Source organism: Apodemus sylvaticus, chromosome 1 (assembly GCF_947179515.1).
Source record: "Apodemus sylvaticus chromosome 1, mApoSyl1.1, whole genome shotgun sequence".
In the NCBI taxonomy this organism is placed as follows: Eukaryota; Metazoa; Chordata; class Mammalia; order Rodentia; family Muridae; genus Apodemus; species Apodemus sylvaticus.
The window spans coordinates 65,607,300-65,621,257 of NC_067472.1; the positions used below are offsets into that span (position 1 = coordinate 65,607,300).

General features: G+C 49.2%; 1 protein-coding gene across 1 annotated transcript in view; it reads right to left on the bottom strand.

Annotated features, from left to right (window-relative positions):
- The window catches only part of Adgra1 (adhesion G protein-coupled receptor A1), a 36,912-nt gene extending 23,287 nt beyond the window's left edge, over positions 1 to 13,625 (bottom strand). The window contains exons 1-4 of the mRNA XM_052174230.1: positions 13,049 to 13,625; positions 8,209 to 8,336; positions 6,393 to 6,516; positions 2,243 to 2,388 (exon numbers count right to left, since the gene is read on the bottom strand). Of these exons, the coding sequence (XP_052030190.1) occupies positions 2,243 to 2,388; positions 6,393 to 6,516; positions 8,209 to 8,336; positions 13,049 to 13,060 (410 nt within the window). The 5' untranslated portion in view covers positions 13,061 to 13,625. The remainder of the gene's footprint in view (positions 1 to 2,242; positions 2,389 to 6,392; positions 6,517 to 8,208; positions 8,337 to 13,048) is intronic.
- Positions 13,626 to 13,958: the final 333 nt, after the last annotated feature.

The following is a 13,958-nucleotide window of genomic DNA, read 5'->3' on the forward strand; positions in this document are numbered from 1 at the left end:
ACCCAGAGAGATGTGAATAGTGGTGTCGCAGGAAGAGAAACCTGAGTGATGTGTTGTATCATGGGTCAGGTGGGTCGGGGGGCATGTTAGAAGCTGCTAGAGATGGAGGGTGAATTAGTAAGTCAGTGTTCTCTAGAATAATAGAAGCAATAGGATGAATGCATGTATGTCTATAGTTAAGATTGTTGTATTTGAAAACTATCTAAAAGGAGGTTTGGTATATTGGCGCACATGATTGAGACTGTGTAATCCATCCATGGCTGTCTGCACGCTGAAGAGGCAGAGGGTCCCCTAGAGGCTCAGTTCAAGAAGCTGGGAGCCTTAGAACAAGATGGATCAGGATGCCTTAGTCTGGGACCAAAAACATGGAAGCTCCCTGGAGAGTCGCTGGTGTGAGTGTGTTTAAAGCGTAAAGAAGATGGAGTCTTGTGTCCATGGGCCATGGTGGCCAGAGTAGACGTCCCCTCTCAGGCAGAGTGAGGTTTGCACATGCTGACTGTTACCTCCCTTTCTCACTGCCTTCTGTTTGGGCCCCATCCTGATGGTATGCTGCTGTCCTCATTCAAGGTGGGCCTGTCCTTTTCCTTTACCACATCACATATTAGTCATCTCTGGAAAGACCCTCATGGACAGACCCAGAAGTACTTTGCTGGTCTCAGGAATCTCTCAATTCAGTCAAGTTAACAACCAAGATCAAGTGTCAGAGGGCCATCATGAGGTCTGAGATGAAAGGTTCTCCCTTCTCCCTCTCCTCTTGTCTCTCTGAGAAGGGTCAGGTGCAGCAACTCCTTTAGTGGTGAATGAAGCCAACACTCCTTATAATCCCTGAACCTGTCTGTACCTTCAAATGACATTAACCTGCCACGAGAGTAAACCTGTCGAGGGCATGCAAAGGTACATGTATGTGGCAAAATGTATCTAGAGGGGTTATGTGCCTGTGCATGAGTAATCCCACATGTATGGACATGCACCTACATAGGGCTATACAAGGAGCATATGGTATATAAGAAGGTATGTATACCAAGCCCGCAGCTAGCCATGGGGAAAAGGGCTGGGGAAGACAGGAAGGGTCAGACATGCCAATGAACAAGGGCTGCTGGGGTCCTAGTACCATGGGCTACCCTAGCACATCAGGTCCAAGAAGGGTACTTGTGGAACCTCAGTGGTCTACAGAACGGGCAGGGCCTGCTTCATGGAGGGTGGCACCTATGCCCAGGGCCTCCTAGGCAGGCTTCTTTTGAGTCTGGTTTCTGTTGACTACAATGTTTGGGGGTTTGGTCTTGAGCAAGTGACAAGGAGATGGGGTGACTGCTATCTACTATGGTGTCAGGCATGTTCTCATCTAAAGTGACCTTCAATTGCTTTGCAGCACAGTTGTTTCCCAAGGGAAGTGAAAGGGCTCCTGGCACCTCCTAGATGGGTTAGTCTTGTACTTTCTCTGTCTCCGACCCTGGAGAAGGGGAGCAGCCGTCCTGCCGTCTTTGCTCTCAAGGGCTGTTTCTATGACTCCAGCATGTCCATGGTTTCAAGTCTACTGAGAATTCTCTCCCAGGAAAGTGGGTAGTAGACATAGCTTGAGCAGAGCCTCCTTCTTAACCCATAGGGTCTCAACATGCCAGTGCATGGTGACTATGAAATTAATGCTAGAATGTGCGAAGATTTTCTATTAGCTACAAGCAGGTGCCTTAGCGTCATCAAGACCAGAAGTAAACCAAAGCCAGAATGCCCAGTTTCCATGTGTGGTCACCTCAGGAGGCATGGGGGGCCTTCTGTCAGTAACTGGGCAGCTTAGTGTTGCCCATGCAGCACAGGGACACAAGTCTTCAGACTAGTTAAGCTCCAGCAGGAGATACCATGGGCAGTGCTCTGCTTTTCAAGTTGTCCCCGGCCACACACACACACACACACACACACAATTATATTATTACATATAATAATAAGTCCCTATATTAGCCTCACCCCCATGACTGGACCCATTTACCTCAGGACTTTGCTCTCCTACCCCATGCTACTTCTGGTTCCCATATTCAGCACAGTGCCTCCCAATTCCTGCCCCCAGACTGCTCCCGCCTTACTGTGTCACCTCCCTGCTCTGTCCAGCCCTCAGGTCACTTATACGGGCCAGATAATCTCTAGCCTGGAGCCTGGTGAGGAAGGTTTAAGGGACACATGAAAGGTATGTCCGGGGCCATGGGTTTCTTGGGCTCAGGTGATGCAGGGGCCCGTGAACAGTCTTGGATACCTGAGCAAGGGCTGCTTAGGGTACGGCGGCTGGTCTGCACCGGGGCATGGCAGGGCCTTCTTGGTCACTTGTTTGTAGATGTTCCTGGCAGTCACTCCGATCCACAGCATGGTAGAAAGCGTGGAATAGTGCAGTGCAATGCCCACCTGGGAGGGGAGAATGTCAGCCACCTCCTTCCCTTCCCTCCTCCCCAGCATGCACAGCGCTCTGCCCCAGCATGCACTGTGCTCTGCCCCAGCATGCACAGCGCACAGCCCAAACTTCCTGGGCTGTGAGTATCCTGAACCCTGACAGATACCCTCTACAGCTCTTTAGGGACAGTAAAAAAAATAGTGAGACCAGGAGGAGAACAGGTAGGGAAGGAGTCAGAGACAGCCAAGACTCTTACACTGTTCAGCTATTTGCTGTGTATGTGGATGGACCTGCGGGAAGCTTGTGGGTTTGCATACTGGCTTCCCCCCTGCAGGATGTCTACACCATCTTTATGCATGGGCTCCAGTGTACACACCTATTTGTGAACCCTGGCTCCACTCCAGACCCCCCAAGTGGAAGGCAGGCACAGCTGCACAGCAGGGCTCCCAGCATGCATTCACTGAGGCACTGCATTTAAGGAAAGGCACCTCAGGGATGAGGCTCTGATAACCCACCCTTGCACGTCACAGTGACTCATTGCTATGGAAACAGTCGCTGGAGCTAGTCCCAGCCAGCACTTTTACGCTAGCTAATTACGCATTCTGCACTGCTTCATCTCCATCTGATTCCATAAAATAAGGCTACCTTTGAGGTACTAACCTGACATTTTGAAATGGCAAGTAAAATATTGCTATAATCAGAAAGGACATAAATGTTTAAGGAATACCGAGATTTCCTGAATAAAGCTAACATCGCACCATTATAATGATTTATCGAATCCAGAGTTCAATTTTTACTTATGAGCAAATGCTATAATAATTGATGAGGATTTGGGGTGGGGGTGGGGGTTGGAGAGATTGAAGAAGTGTTTATGGTTTCAGATGGCTTTGTGGGTACAGCGCAGCATGTCCTGTGAGTTCAGCCTTCTCTTGGCTTTGCTGCTGCCCAGGTGAGATGGGCCACATGGGCATTCTAGCCACGGTGGGTTCACCTCTCCTGGTTGAGAATAGGAGGCCCTGGACCTGGGTGGCAAGAGCTACCTGCTATCTAAGAGTTCCCCACAAAGGTAGACAGAAAAGGGAAGGCAGGCACAGCTTGAAGGAATGTCTGCAGTGTGGCTGTCACTGTCACAGACAGACAGAAATGTCAGACCCATTCTCAGAAGGGCACCTGACTTTTGCCCTTGAGACATTAGTTCAGGGCCTTGAGGTTGGTGGGGGGCACGACTGGGTGGAGAGAGGGAGGACAGGCCTGGCTGTTTCCTCCCTTAAACTGAGTCTCATCTAGGCTGTATGATCAGGGAGCAGAAAGTGTACAAAGGCGGGCTTTGTCTCTTAAACACCAACTTGAGTCAGAACACATAGGGAGGTCAAGGGATGCCGCTTGGCTTCCAGACAGCATGTGCTATTGAGAGGAAGAAGCAGCCAGGACACCCTCCCTTGCTTCCGGACCCAGGGCCAGCACTGACGCACATTCATTATGTGGGACTAACAGCAGCCGTCTGCTTTGTTTATGATGTCACTTAGTACTTTAATGAGACTCACGGTCATCTTTCTGTTGCTATGACAACTGTCTGTTCTCGCCAGCCATCCAGAGCTCCGGACCACTTCTCCTGGTTGCTCTGTGGTGATGCTGAGCTTGGATGGGGAGGGGCTGGGACTCCTGTACTCAGCCACTTGGTTGCTGATCAAAGTAGGGACACATCTAGCTCTCAGTGATCTAGTCTTTAGCTGGTTTCTCTAGGTATCTCCCCCTTAGCAGGTGAGGTAGGGGAGCCGTTGTGATGAGTGAGGTGGGCTAGCTTCTGACCTGTGAGGCTGCTGATTAAAACCAGCCTGGCTTCTGGCTCAGGAAGGCCTCAGAAGCAATAGACACCCTCACTTCTGTGTGTAGGCACAGAGACATTTAAAAATGTCCTGGTGTGGTGGAGATTGCTACCTGGAGTGCTTTGTGGGAACTGGATCTCCCTTTAGTTCTCTTTTCCCCTGAGCTCTCCCCGGCTCTCCTGCCCTTCCTTACAGCAGCAGTTCAGGGTCTCCCAAAACTAACAGGCTATGTGGCTTTCTGGTCCTTAGTTTGCTGCCCCCAACATAGCCTGGAAGCTGCATTTCCACTGGTCTCACACTGCTAACACTACCCGTGCCTGGCAGGTGTGTCACCAAGCAAAGGCTGGCCATTTCAGGAAAAGCCACCGGTGACTAGGAGGTGCCTCTTTTCTGCAGTTCACCCTACTCCAGCACACAATGACCTGTCCATCATCTGGAGTCCCAGCATTGTTACTAAAGACTTCTTATCTGAACACCGCCCTTATAGATCTTAGTTCGGAGGGTATTTCCAGGTCTATTTGTCCCCACCTACCAAATCTCTCTTTCAGGTCCTGCCCCAATGGAATTTTGGAATGCCATGGGTGCCTGGATCCCTGGGGCTTAGTGGGGATGGCCTGAGGCTGGAGCCAGTGCTGAATTTTATGGAGGCCCTAAGATGATTCCAATGACTGTGTGGCCAGCAGGCCCCAGCTGCGCAGCACTTGGTGGCAGAGTGAAGACATAAAGATAACGACCCACTCAATTGCCTTTAGATGGCTTCTGGGCAAGCTTTGATAGCAGGAGTGAGTGGGACTTCCTAGCCCTCACTGTGGCTGTTTCCAGCTTAACAGAGGCAGCAATGGAGGAAACTTGTCTTCTCTCCCATTCAGCATATGGTGCTGCCTCTTCTGCTAGTCTGCCCCGGCTTCCTGGGGTTTGATGTGTCACATAGTCAGATATATTTGGTGCTCAGGGAACCAGAGCATGGTTTGTGTCTTTCAGGTATGGGTGCCATGCTCCCAGAACACGCTGGCCTTTAAATGGCATCAGTATAGGGGAACAAAGTAGCAGTGGCTGAGTCAGTTTAAGTCTGCCTGAGCTAGGTGAGTCTGGGTGGGAACCAGGGAGGTAGGAGGGTGTGTCCTGTTATCCAGGCTGTTCTGGGAGTAGCCTATTACTCACTGATGCTCAGGAGAAGCCTCACCTGCAGCTAGCTACCCATGCAGGAGGACAGGTCATAGGAGAGGCCGGAACTGATAATGTGACTATTGTCATTAATGTGAGTCATGCAGTCCTCCGGTTGGCTGGAGTCATTTCTGCAGCTGCCAATAGCTATTTGCTGAATTTGCAACAGTTAGGACCCATGGTCCAGGGAAGATATTGGCCATGAAGTGACAAACCACCAAGCTTTTTGGTAAGTTGCTCTGGGTCCCTGCCTATTCTCAGTCTTAGAGCTTAGGTGGGGAGCAGGACAAACACAGACTCCTTACTGGAGGTGCAGTTGGCTCTTTTCCTTGACCCAGAGTCACAATCCAAAAGGACAGTCCTGGGTTTGGCTTTGGAAGTAGTCTCTCTAGCATCATCTTAGCCGCGGGCCACAGATCCGATCTGTTTCCCAGTTTAAGATGCCCAAACCAGGCCACATGTGTGAAGATGATCTGCCTTGTGATTTGAGCTATTCTTTTCCGTGCTGGATGTTTTCAAAGCTCCCCTTTTCCCTAAGAGAGATCAGAAATGCCTGGGATGCTCTACCTGGTTCATGTGGATATACATCTCTGCTGCTACTGCTAGCTATGGTTGACCAGTCTGCTGGCAGGGTGAGGTCAGCACTGGAAGGTCTCACTCAGCCCACCCCCTGGGTCCTGCCTCACTGGTTTTTGGAGAGGCATCACGTCTCCATTCTTGTGAAGATCAACATTTGCTGGACAGTAGCTGCCTAGGCATGTGACCCTCAAGTCCTTAGACAAGTTGCTCTAGGGAAAAATAAAATGATTTCATATGGCCAAATGTTGGGCCAAACAACCTGCTTCAGATGGGATTATAATATAGAGCCACGATAGAAGCTTCAGTCTCCTTGGGAGCAACAGCTGAACAAGCACTAAGGTATTATTTTATAAGCAAATTAGCATACGTTTCTGCTGTGATAAGAAAACTGTCATGCACACTTTTGTTTTTGGTTTGTTTTGTTTTAGCACAGGGAAGGCAGCACTCACCGCTTGGCACAGGATGGGGTGTTTGGTGCGATTGATGCCACCAGCGAACACGGTGAAGGTCAGAGCCGCGTGGAAGCAGAAGTTGAGGAGTGCGTGCCGGCCTTTCCGGCTTATCCGGATGGCACTGTGGGAAACAGAGGTTTCATATTAAAAACCGCTGGTTCAGAGGAGAGCCTGGAAATACCACCCTTGTCCATTGTGGGAACAATAGGCTCTCAGCAGGGCTGGGAGGAACCCATCCAAAGGACCAGATAATGAGAGAGATAGAGAACGGAGCCCTGTCCACTTCAGCCGGGTCTCACAGGTGCAATGCTTGCAAAGGATTTTGTAGAGTTTCTATCACTGTGTCCATTTGACAGAGACTGGCTTGTCTGGGATCTCAGAGGGGGAAGTCATGCTCCTAATTCCTGGTACTACTTCTCTCTCTGAGTAGAAGTCTGATATAGAGAGAGGGCCAGACTATGTCACTACAAGTCTGATTGCCTTTGGTTATGATAATGTCCACAGTCATCAACATGTCTAAATGGGTATGCCTCTCGAGATCTCTGCTACATGTCTGGGAGATGGTTTAGTGGTTAAGAGCAATGGCTGCTCTTCCAGAGGTCCTTAGTTCAATTCTGAGCAACCATATGGTGGCATCTGTAATGGGATCCGATGCCCTCCTTTGGTGTGTCTGAAGACAGCAACAGTGCACTCACATACAATAAATACATCTTTTAAAGAAATCTTTGTTGAGGCTCAATTGTCAGCATGATGGTAGTAAGAGATGGTTGTTGGGATGGAGTTCTCATGACTAGGTTTAGTGCTTTTATCAAAGAGACCCCTAAGGGCTCCCTTCTCTTTATACAACTGGAGGACTTAGAGAGAATGCCATCCGTGTACCAAGATGTGAGTTCTCATCAGACACCAAACCTGCTCAGTACCCTGACTCTTGACTCTCAATTTCTAGAACTGTGAAAAAACAATTTTTGTTCTAGCCATTGTTATCAACCAGCCGCTCTACGGTAACTTGTTAGAGCTGCCACACTAGACTATGAACAGTTTCAGATCAATCCTCTCCCCCAACAGTGCCCTTACATACCAAGCCTCTGCTTGTGTCTGTCTACGGCCCAGGACTAGGCATTACTCACAGTTTTAATTATGGGTTTGGCTGTAGCTATGCCTGGGATCCCCTTCTCCTAACTCCTTGTGCATCTTCTGTGGATGCAGGCACACAGAAGTCACACACATCTCCTTCCCAGACACAGACATCCAGAAACAAACTCAGAAGTAGACCTCTGTCTAGAAGGTCCTTAGATTAAAAAAGTCACAATAGAGAGGGGACTTCAAGGACCCTGCAAGCATGACCATGACCTCTTAGGATGCTGGAACCCAACATGCCTCCATTTCAGGACAGACTTATTTCACACGGTTTTACAAGAACACAGAGACTGATGTTAAGAAGTCCCAGTGGGGGCCAAGAGATGGCTCAGCCTTTAAGAGCACTTGGTGTTTTTCAGAGGTCTTGGGTTTGGCTTTCAACAGCTACATGGTAACTTGTAATCATCCTTAACTCTAGTTCTAGGGGGTCAGGCACCCTCTACTGGCCTCCTTGGGCCATACCAGGCACATCACATACACAGAACACATACATACATATGGCCAAAACACTCATCCTCATAAAATATAAATAAATAAATAAATAAATAAATAAATAAATAAATAAATAAATAAATAAATAAATAAGGCTGAAGACCCAGGATGGAAGGATTGGGTTTTCTCTAGTACTATGCCCTTGTGGTCACTGTGCTGGGTAGGGTGGGATGGGCTTTCTTACCTCTGATGCAGGATGTAGGTGATGACAGAGGCAAGGAGACACAGGAGCATGACCGCGGTGCAGGCATACACCACGGGATGCAGGAACTCCCCTGGGTACTGGGGCAGGGAGAGGACAGTCTTCAAATCCTGGAAAGGAAGCAAAGTTGAGTGACTGATATGGCCAGGATTCCTTATGTGATTTGTCAGATGTCTCAGGAGGGGTCAGGCTGGTGGCAGAGAAGGACTCTCTTCAGTGACTACTCACACAGGAAGGGTGTAAGGTATAGTATCCCAGGAGCCCACCTGGGGTTGGTGTCTTCCCACGGCTGCTCAGCGGAGAGCATCTGCCCATGACTCTGGGAGCATCTCCTAGAGGTGGCATTTCCAGTGTTGACATCTGCCTCTAGCCTTCTCTCTATCCACATCACAGATAGAGGGCGGGCAGGCGCCAGCCTCCACTGCATGCGTGTCTGCTGCCTTCAGACAAGCTACAGAACACTTAACTTCCCAACCCACTTCTGCACCCCACACGCATTGACATTATGCTTTTAAATGGCTCCCTGGGGGAATTCGCCACCAGTCTTCAGCAGGTCCTAGCGGCATGGACCTGAGCAGATGGAGAAAGAGAAGTTGTTACAAGCATGGTATGCCCTCAGGACCTTTTCCGGCTTCATCCACTGCACTGTGTATCAGAACTGAAGTAAAGGGTTAGAGGTTACAGCTCACACGAAAGCATGGCTTTCCTGTGGTAGGGCAATGCAGAGGAAAGGATGTCTGGGTTGGGAATCCTTAGGGCCCTGGGGTGGGTGTCCTTGCCACTATATTTGGGGCAAGAGGGTCAAGTCTCTGGTTGAAGAGACATCTGGTCAGTGGGCAGCCAGGGCTCATGCCCACAGTGTCCTCATACCCATCACACTTTTGGGTCATAGCTGATGCAGGGAAGAAAGAGGTCTGAGGGTAGGTGTGGACATGGGTAGCACTTGAACAACTAACTCTCTGGAAGACATGAGCCTCAAAAGGTGAGATGCCATTTGGATTGTGTCCATCCCAGGTCATGATTTCCTATTGAGACATTGGAAAGCTAGCTCTAGAGTAGGCGCATTGTACTTCCCTCTATTGGAGATCCCCACATCCTACTGTCCTGACCAGGAGACTTCCTACACTCAGCCCAAGGTTCTGGAAAGGGGAATTTGTAGTCTGGATAGCTACAGGATGGCACAGCAAAGGAAGAATGCCCGACAGTGCCATCACATCTCTGACCCAGGAAGCCCTCAGAAGTGTTGGCCAGGCAACAATTGCAGGAGGAGCCTGTGCCTGAGGATGAGGCACCTGCAATGGATTGGGGCTTTCTGAAGATGAGTGTACTGCTTCCCCCAAGGAATGCTTCTTCAACTGTGCCTTTCTTCCTGGACATCCAGCACCTTGTCTGGTGGGTCAGCTCTGTTATGAGGCCATTTGCCTGTGGGTATTTTTAGGAACACAGCCAGAGACGCCCTCACTCTCCAAGCAATAAGAGCCTCCATTAAGATCTCCTGAATGCCCCGACTTCAAAGCCTCAGATGCTTTCTTTCTATAGTGTGTTAAGTGGAGGGTCCCAGCCCCAGTGTAGAGCATCTGCTTCCAGGACACTTGGTCTGCATGGGAGACAACATGTCCTTCCTTGGTGTCTGTCTGCAGGGAATTAACTATGTGGTGATAGAGGACACTGGCTCCGAGAGCACCAAGGCCATTATTCTGCTTGTCTCGGCTCAGCTGCTTCCTGTCAGACAGAAGCCAACTTCTGAGTCACGGGGAGCGTGCTTCCTGATGAGATCAGGATAACCATGGACCTGATGAGCTTATGCTACTGGGAGGCAGAGCACCCCATGGGGTTCTAAGAAATGTGGGTTCAACTGGGCCCAAGCAACATCTCCAGGTTCCTAAAGACATGGGTCTTTTCGTGGGAGTCTTAGGACTTTGACCCATTTTTACTATTGTTGCTAGTGAGGGAGGGAGAGAGGGGGGATAGACTATGAGAGAGAGAAAGAGAGAGAGAGAGAGAGAGAGAGAGAGAGAGAGAGAGAGAGAGAGAGAGAGAGGGAGAGAGAGAACAAATATGCAAGTAAGCTCCCAAGTACAGTGCGTGCCTTGCAGCTAGCTCTCTTCTCCAGCACTAAAACTCTACAATGAAAGCCTATCAATGACACTTACAAGTCTTCCACTCCCCACCCCATGGTCATTGTCATTGTGTATATGGGGTGTGACGGTGCCAGACTTTTGTGGTGGGAGGGATCTGAGGCAGCTAAAGAGGGCAGAGGGCTCCAGCCCTGACCAGAGCAGTGCTTGCAGTATCCCTGATATTCTGAGTTGGGAGCACTGTTCCACTTTCTCATCCCCAATCCCTATAGGAACCTGATCTATGGCTTGGATTCATACAGCAAAGCCTCACGGGAGGCCAAATAACAAAACAGAACCGTCTCCGTGCAGCAGGCAGAAAGCTCAGAGAGCCAGCTTGCTATGCAGTGATTTTTTTTCTAGGATGCTGTCCAGACCAGATCACACAGTCTTGGGCTGAAGGGCTCATTCTAAGCTGGATATTTACAAGGGGAGGCCTCTGACCCTTTGGGGCTTTGTAAGCTTTGGAGATCTGGCCTGGAGGGGGTTGAGGGTCACCTATATGAAGACAGACTTCAGATACTAGGGACAGTGTGACCCAGGGAATGACCAATAAGCTTGGTGAAAAATGGAGTTTGGTTTGGCTTCCTGCTTATTTGTATCGGAATGATTAGCAGTGCCTTTCTGCATTTTTAGAGGTGACATTTAAAATTCAAAGTAGGCAATGCAAAATGGAGATGCATTTCATATTTTAAAGTTCACACATGGGCAAGTTCCTCTCAAGGAGTCTACTGTGCAAATGTTCTTTGGGCAAGATTCCAGTGATCTGACATGGGGTCAGGCAAGAGCTGCCTGGCTTGAGGGAAGTTCCTTCTGTAGCTGTGGAGCCAGAGCATCCTCTGGAGCAGTGATGGTGAGCAGAGCTTGGCTCCCAGGTCACCATATTAGAGCTCTCAAATGACCAAAGCCTGTTGTCCAGCCAGATCTCACTTGCCCTCACAAATTACAGCTAACATGCTTATAACCACATGCTCCTGGCTGATGGCTACCCAGTTACCACACACATTCCACCGGAACTCTACATCAATGAAGTCTTATGAGGAGGTCACGTTGACACTCGAGAGGATGCTGAGTGCATTATCATCTCATTATAGTGAAACAGATATACCCACCTCGCTGTCAAAGATCTTAATATAACAGAGTAAGGGGGGGGGGAAGGTGGCATCCCTGTTTCCTGGAAGTCTTGTCCCTTTTCTGATGACGGCATGAAATACTGAACTGTCAGAATGCAGGCCTAGTGAAAACCCATACCCAAGAGCAGCCTGGAAGCCTCCAGGGTTCTTTCCCTTTTCTGTTCATTGACCTCTGGATAACACTTCTTGCTTACTCCCCAGAACTGTTGTTGGATGAATCTATCAGCTCAAAGTAGGGAAAAAAAACCCCTGCAGATTCAGTAACATGGAGGAAGGACCATCCGAGAGAACCCTCAGAAGCAGGAATAAAGGCTGCCCCTAACAAGTTAGGTCCCAGTGTCTTATTGCTTGCATTGTCTGAAGGATGGCCTGATTGCTTCGGAAGCCATTTTGGACATTTCTCTACCCCCTTAAGCTGGGTGCTCAGCCAACAGTCCCATGAACATGCCCACTGTGGTGGTTTGAATAAGAATGGGCCCCACAGGCTCATGAATGCCTCGTCACTAGCAGGCAGCAAATTTGAAAGGATTAGAAGGATTAGGAAATGCAGCCTTATTTTGAGGTTTCAAGATCTCAAGCCAAGCCCGGTGTCTCCCAAGGATCAGGATGCAGCCCCTAGCCAAGTTCGCCTGTTGTCACATTCCCTGCCGTGATGATAATAGACTAAATCTCTAAAACTGAGAGCAAGACCCCCAGTTAAATGTTGTCTTTTATGTGCTTGCCTTGGTGTCTCATCACAGCAACAGAACAGTGGCTGAGACCCCTGCTCTAACGCACAGTCCCAGGCATCCTGTTTTGAGTCATGGCTTCCACTCACATTTTCATTGTATTTTAGTTGATGTATCTTTTCAGCTTGTCCTGTCAATAAAACAAGTCAGGAAGTTACACAGGACAAGAAGAAAGGAGGGAAGGAGGAAGAGAGTTCAATTAAGCAATGTAAAAGCTGGTGGTGACTGTGACAAGTGGAAAAGGAGTCTCTTGAACCTGGGATGCCAGGTCTGAAGACACATGGCTCTCTGACCTGGGAACTTTGAATAGAGGGAGCACCTGGATCTTTCCGATCCCTCTTCTGGTTTGTTCTTCCCCTCCCTCCCTCCCTTCTTCCCTTCTTCCCTCCCTACTTCCCTCCCTCCCTCCCTCTCTCCCTCCCTCCCTCCCTCCCTCCCTCCCTCCCTCCCTCCCTCCCTCCCTCCCTTCCTTCCTTCCTTCCTTCCTTCCTTCCTTCCTTCCTTCCTGCCTTTTTCTTTATTTATTTCTTTTTTGTGGCTCTGTGTGTGTGCCTGTATATGAGTATGTGTTGCAGTGTATGTCTGTGTGATGTATGCATATATATATATGTATGCATATGCATATATATAATGTGCAGAAGCATGTGCCTCTGCACATGTGCAAAGGCCAGAGGAGGTCGTCACATGCCCCGCTTTCCCACTTTCTGCCTTATTCTTTTGAGTCAGTGTCTGAGTGAGACTGGAGCTAGCCTCATAGCAGGTTAGCCTGTTTTATTTGTTTTGTTTCCCATAAGTGATAGGCTTGAACCCAGGCTCATGTGTTTGGCCCAGAGAGTTGTCTTACCCACTGAGTCATCTCCTCAGCCTCGGGTCTTCTCTCGACTCAGTTTTCCTGGGTAGTCTTCCTCGTCTCCATCTGTGGTTTTGTTCCCGTTAGTTTTGTGGCAGGGTTGCACTCCGTAGCGGCCTCAGCTTCTCCAGTGCTGGACTTCGCGGCGCGAGCCGCTGTGCTCCGCTTGCTTCCCTTCTTGCTCTGCTCCGGTCTGTATTTTTTCTTCTTCTCTGGTTCTGTGCCAACCCAGACTGGTTTCAATAGAGCCTGACACATTTCCTTGCCTGACTTCTCAGTGATAACTGGATCTTATCGATCCATCAGCCTTCCATGGGACAAGCAGAAGGTAAGTCACGCATTCTCTCAGAACGCCAGTGGATGATACATGAATATAGTTTGCTGTGATTTTCTTTTGAGAGGGATACACGGGACGGTGAAATCATGGAGAGATTTGAAGACATTTTGAAGAGTATTATGGGGGTTTCCTCCTAGGCTGGCAGTTGCTTTCTTAGTGTGGATAGTTCAGGGGAATGTTGAGATCGGAAAAGCTCTGTCTGACAGAACCGTAGCTCTGAGACATTTCTAGCCATTTAGACCTTGGGATGAACAAGAAGAAAAAGAAAAACAAAACAAATAAAACAAAAAGCAAGAGCAAAAACCAAAACCCAACAGACCCCAACAAACCCTGAAAGTAGAAGTTCTGAGCTGCTTGGAAACACATCAATCTCTCGCCTCTGCCTACGGGGGGGGGGGGGGGGGGGGAGGCAGGGCCAGGCCATTTGCTGGCTCCTGAGTATCATGGCCGGGCTACGTTACAGTGAACCTACCACATTTGGGCTCATACACGTTTCATAGCTTAGGGCTACAGATCTCCCTTCACCCATGGTCTCAGAGCTGACTGCATATAGGTAAAGCTTCTGTG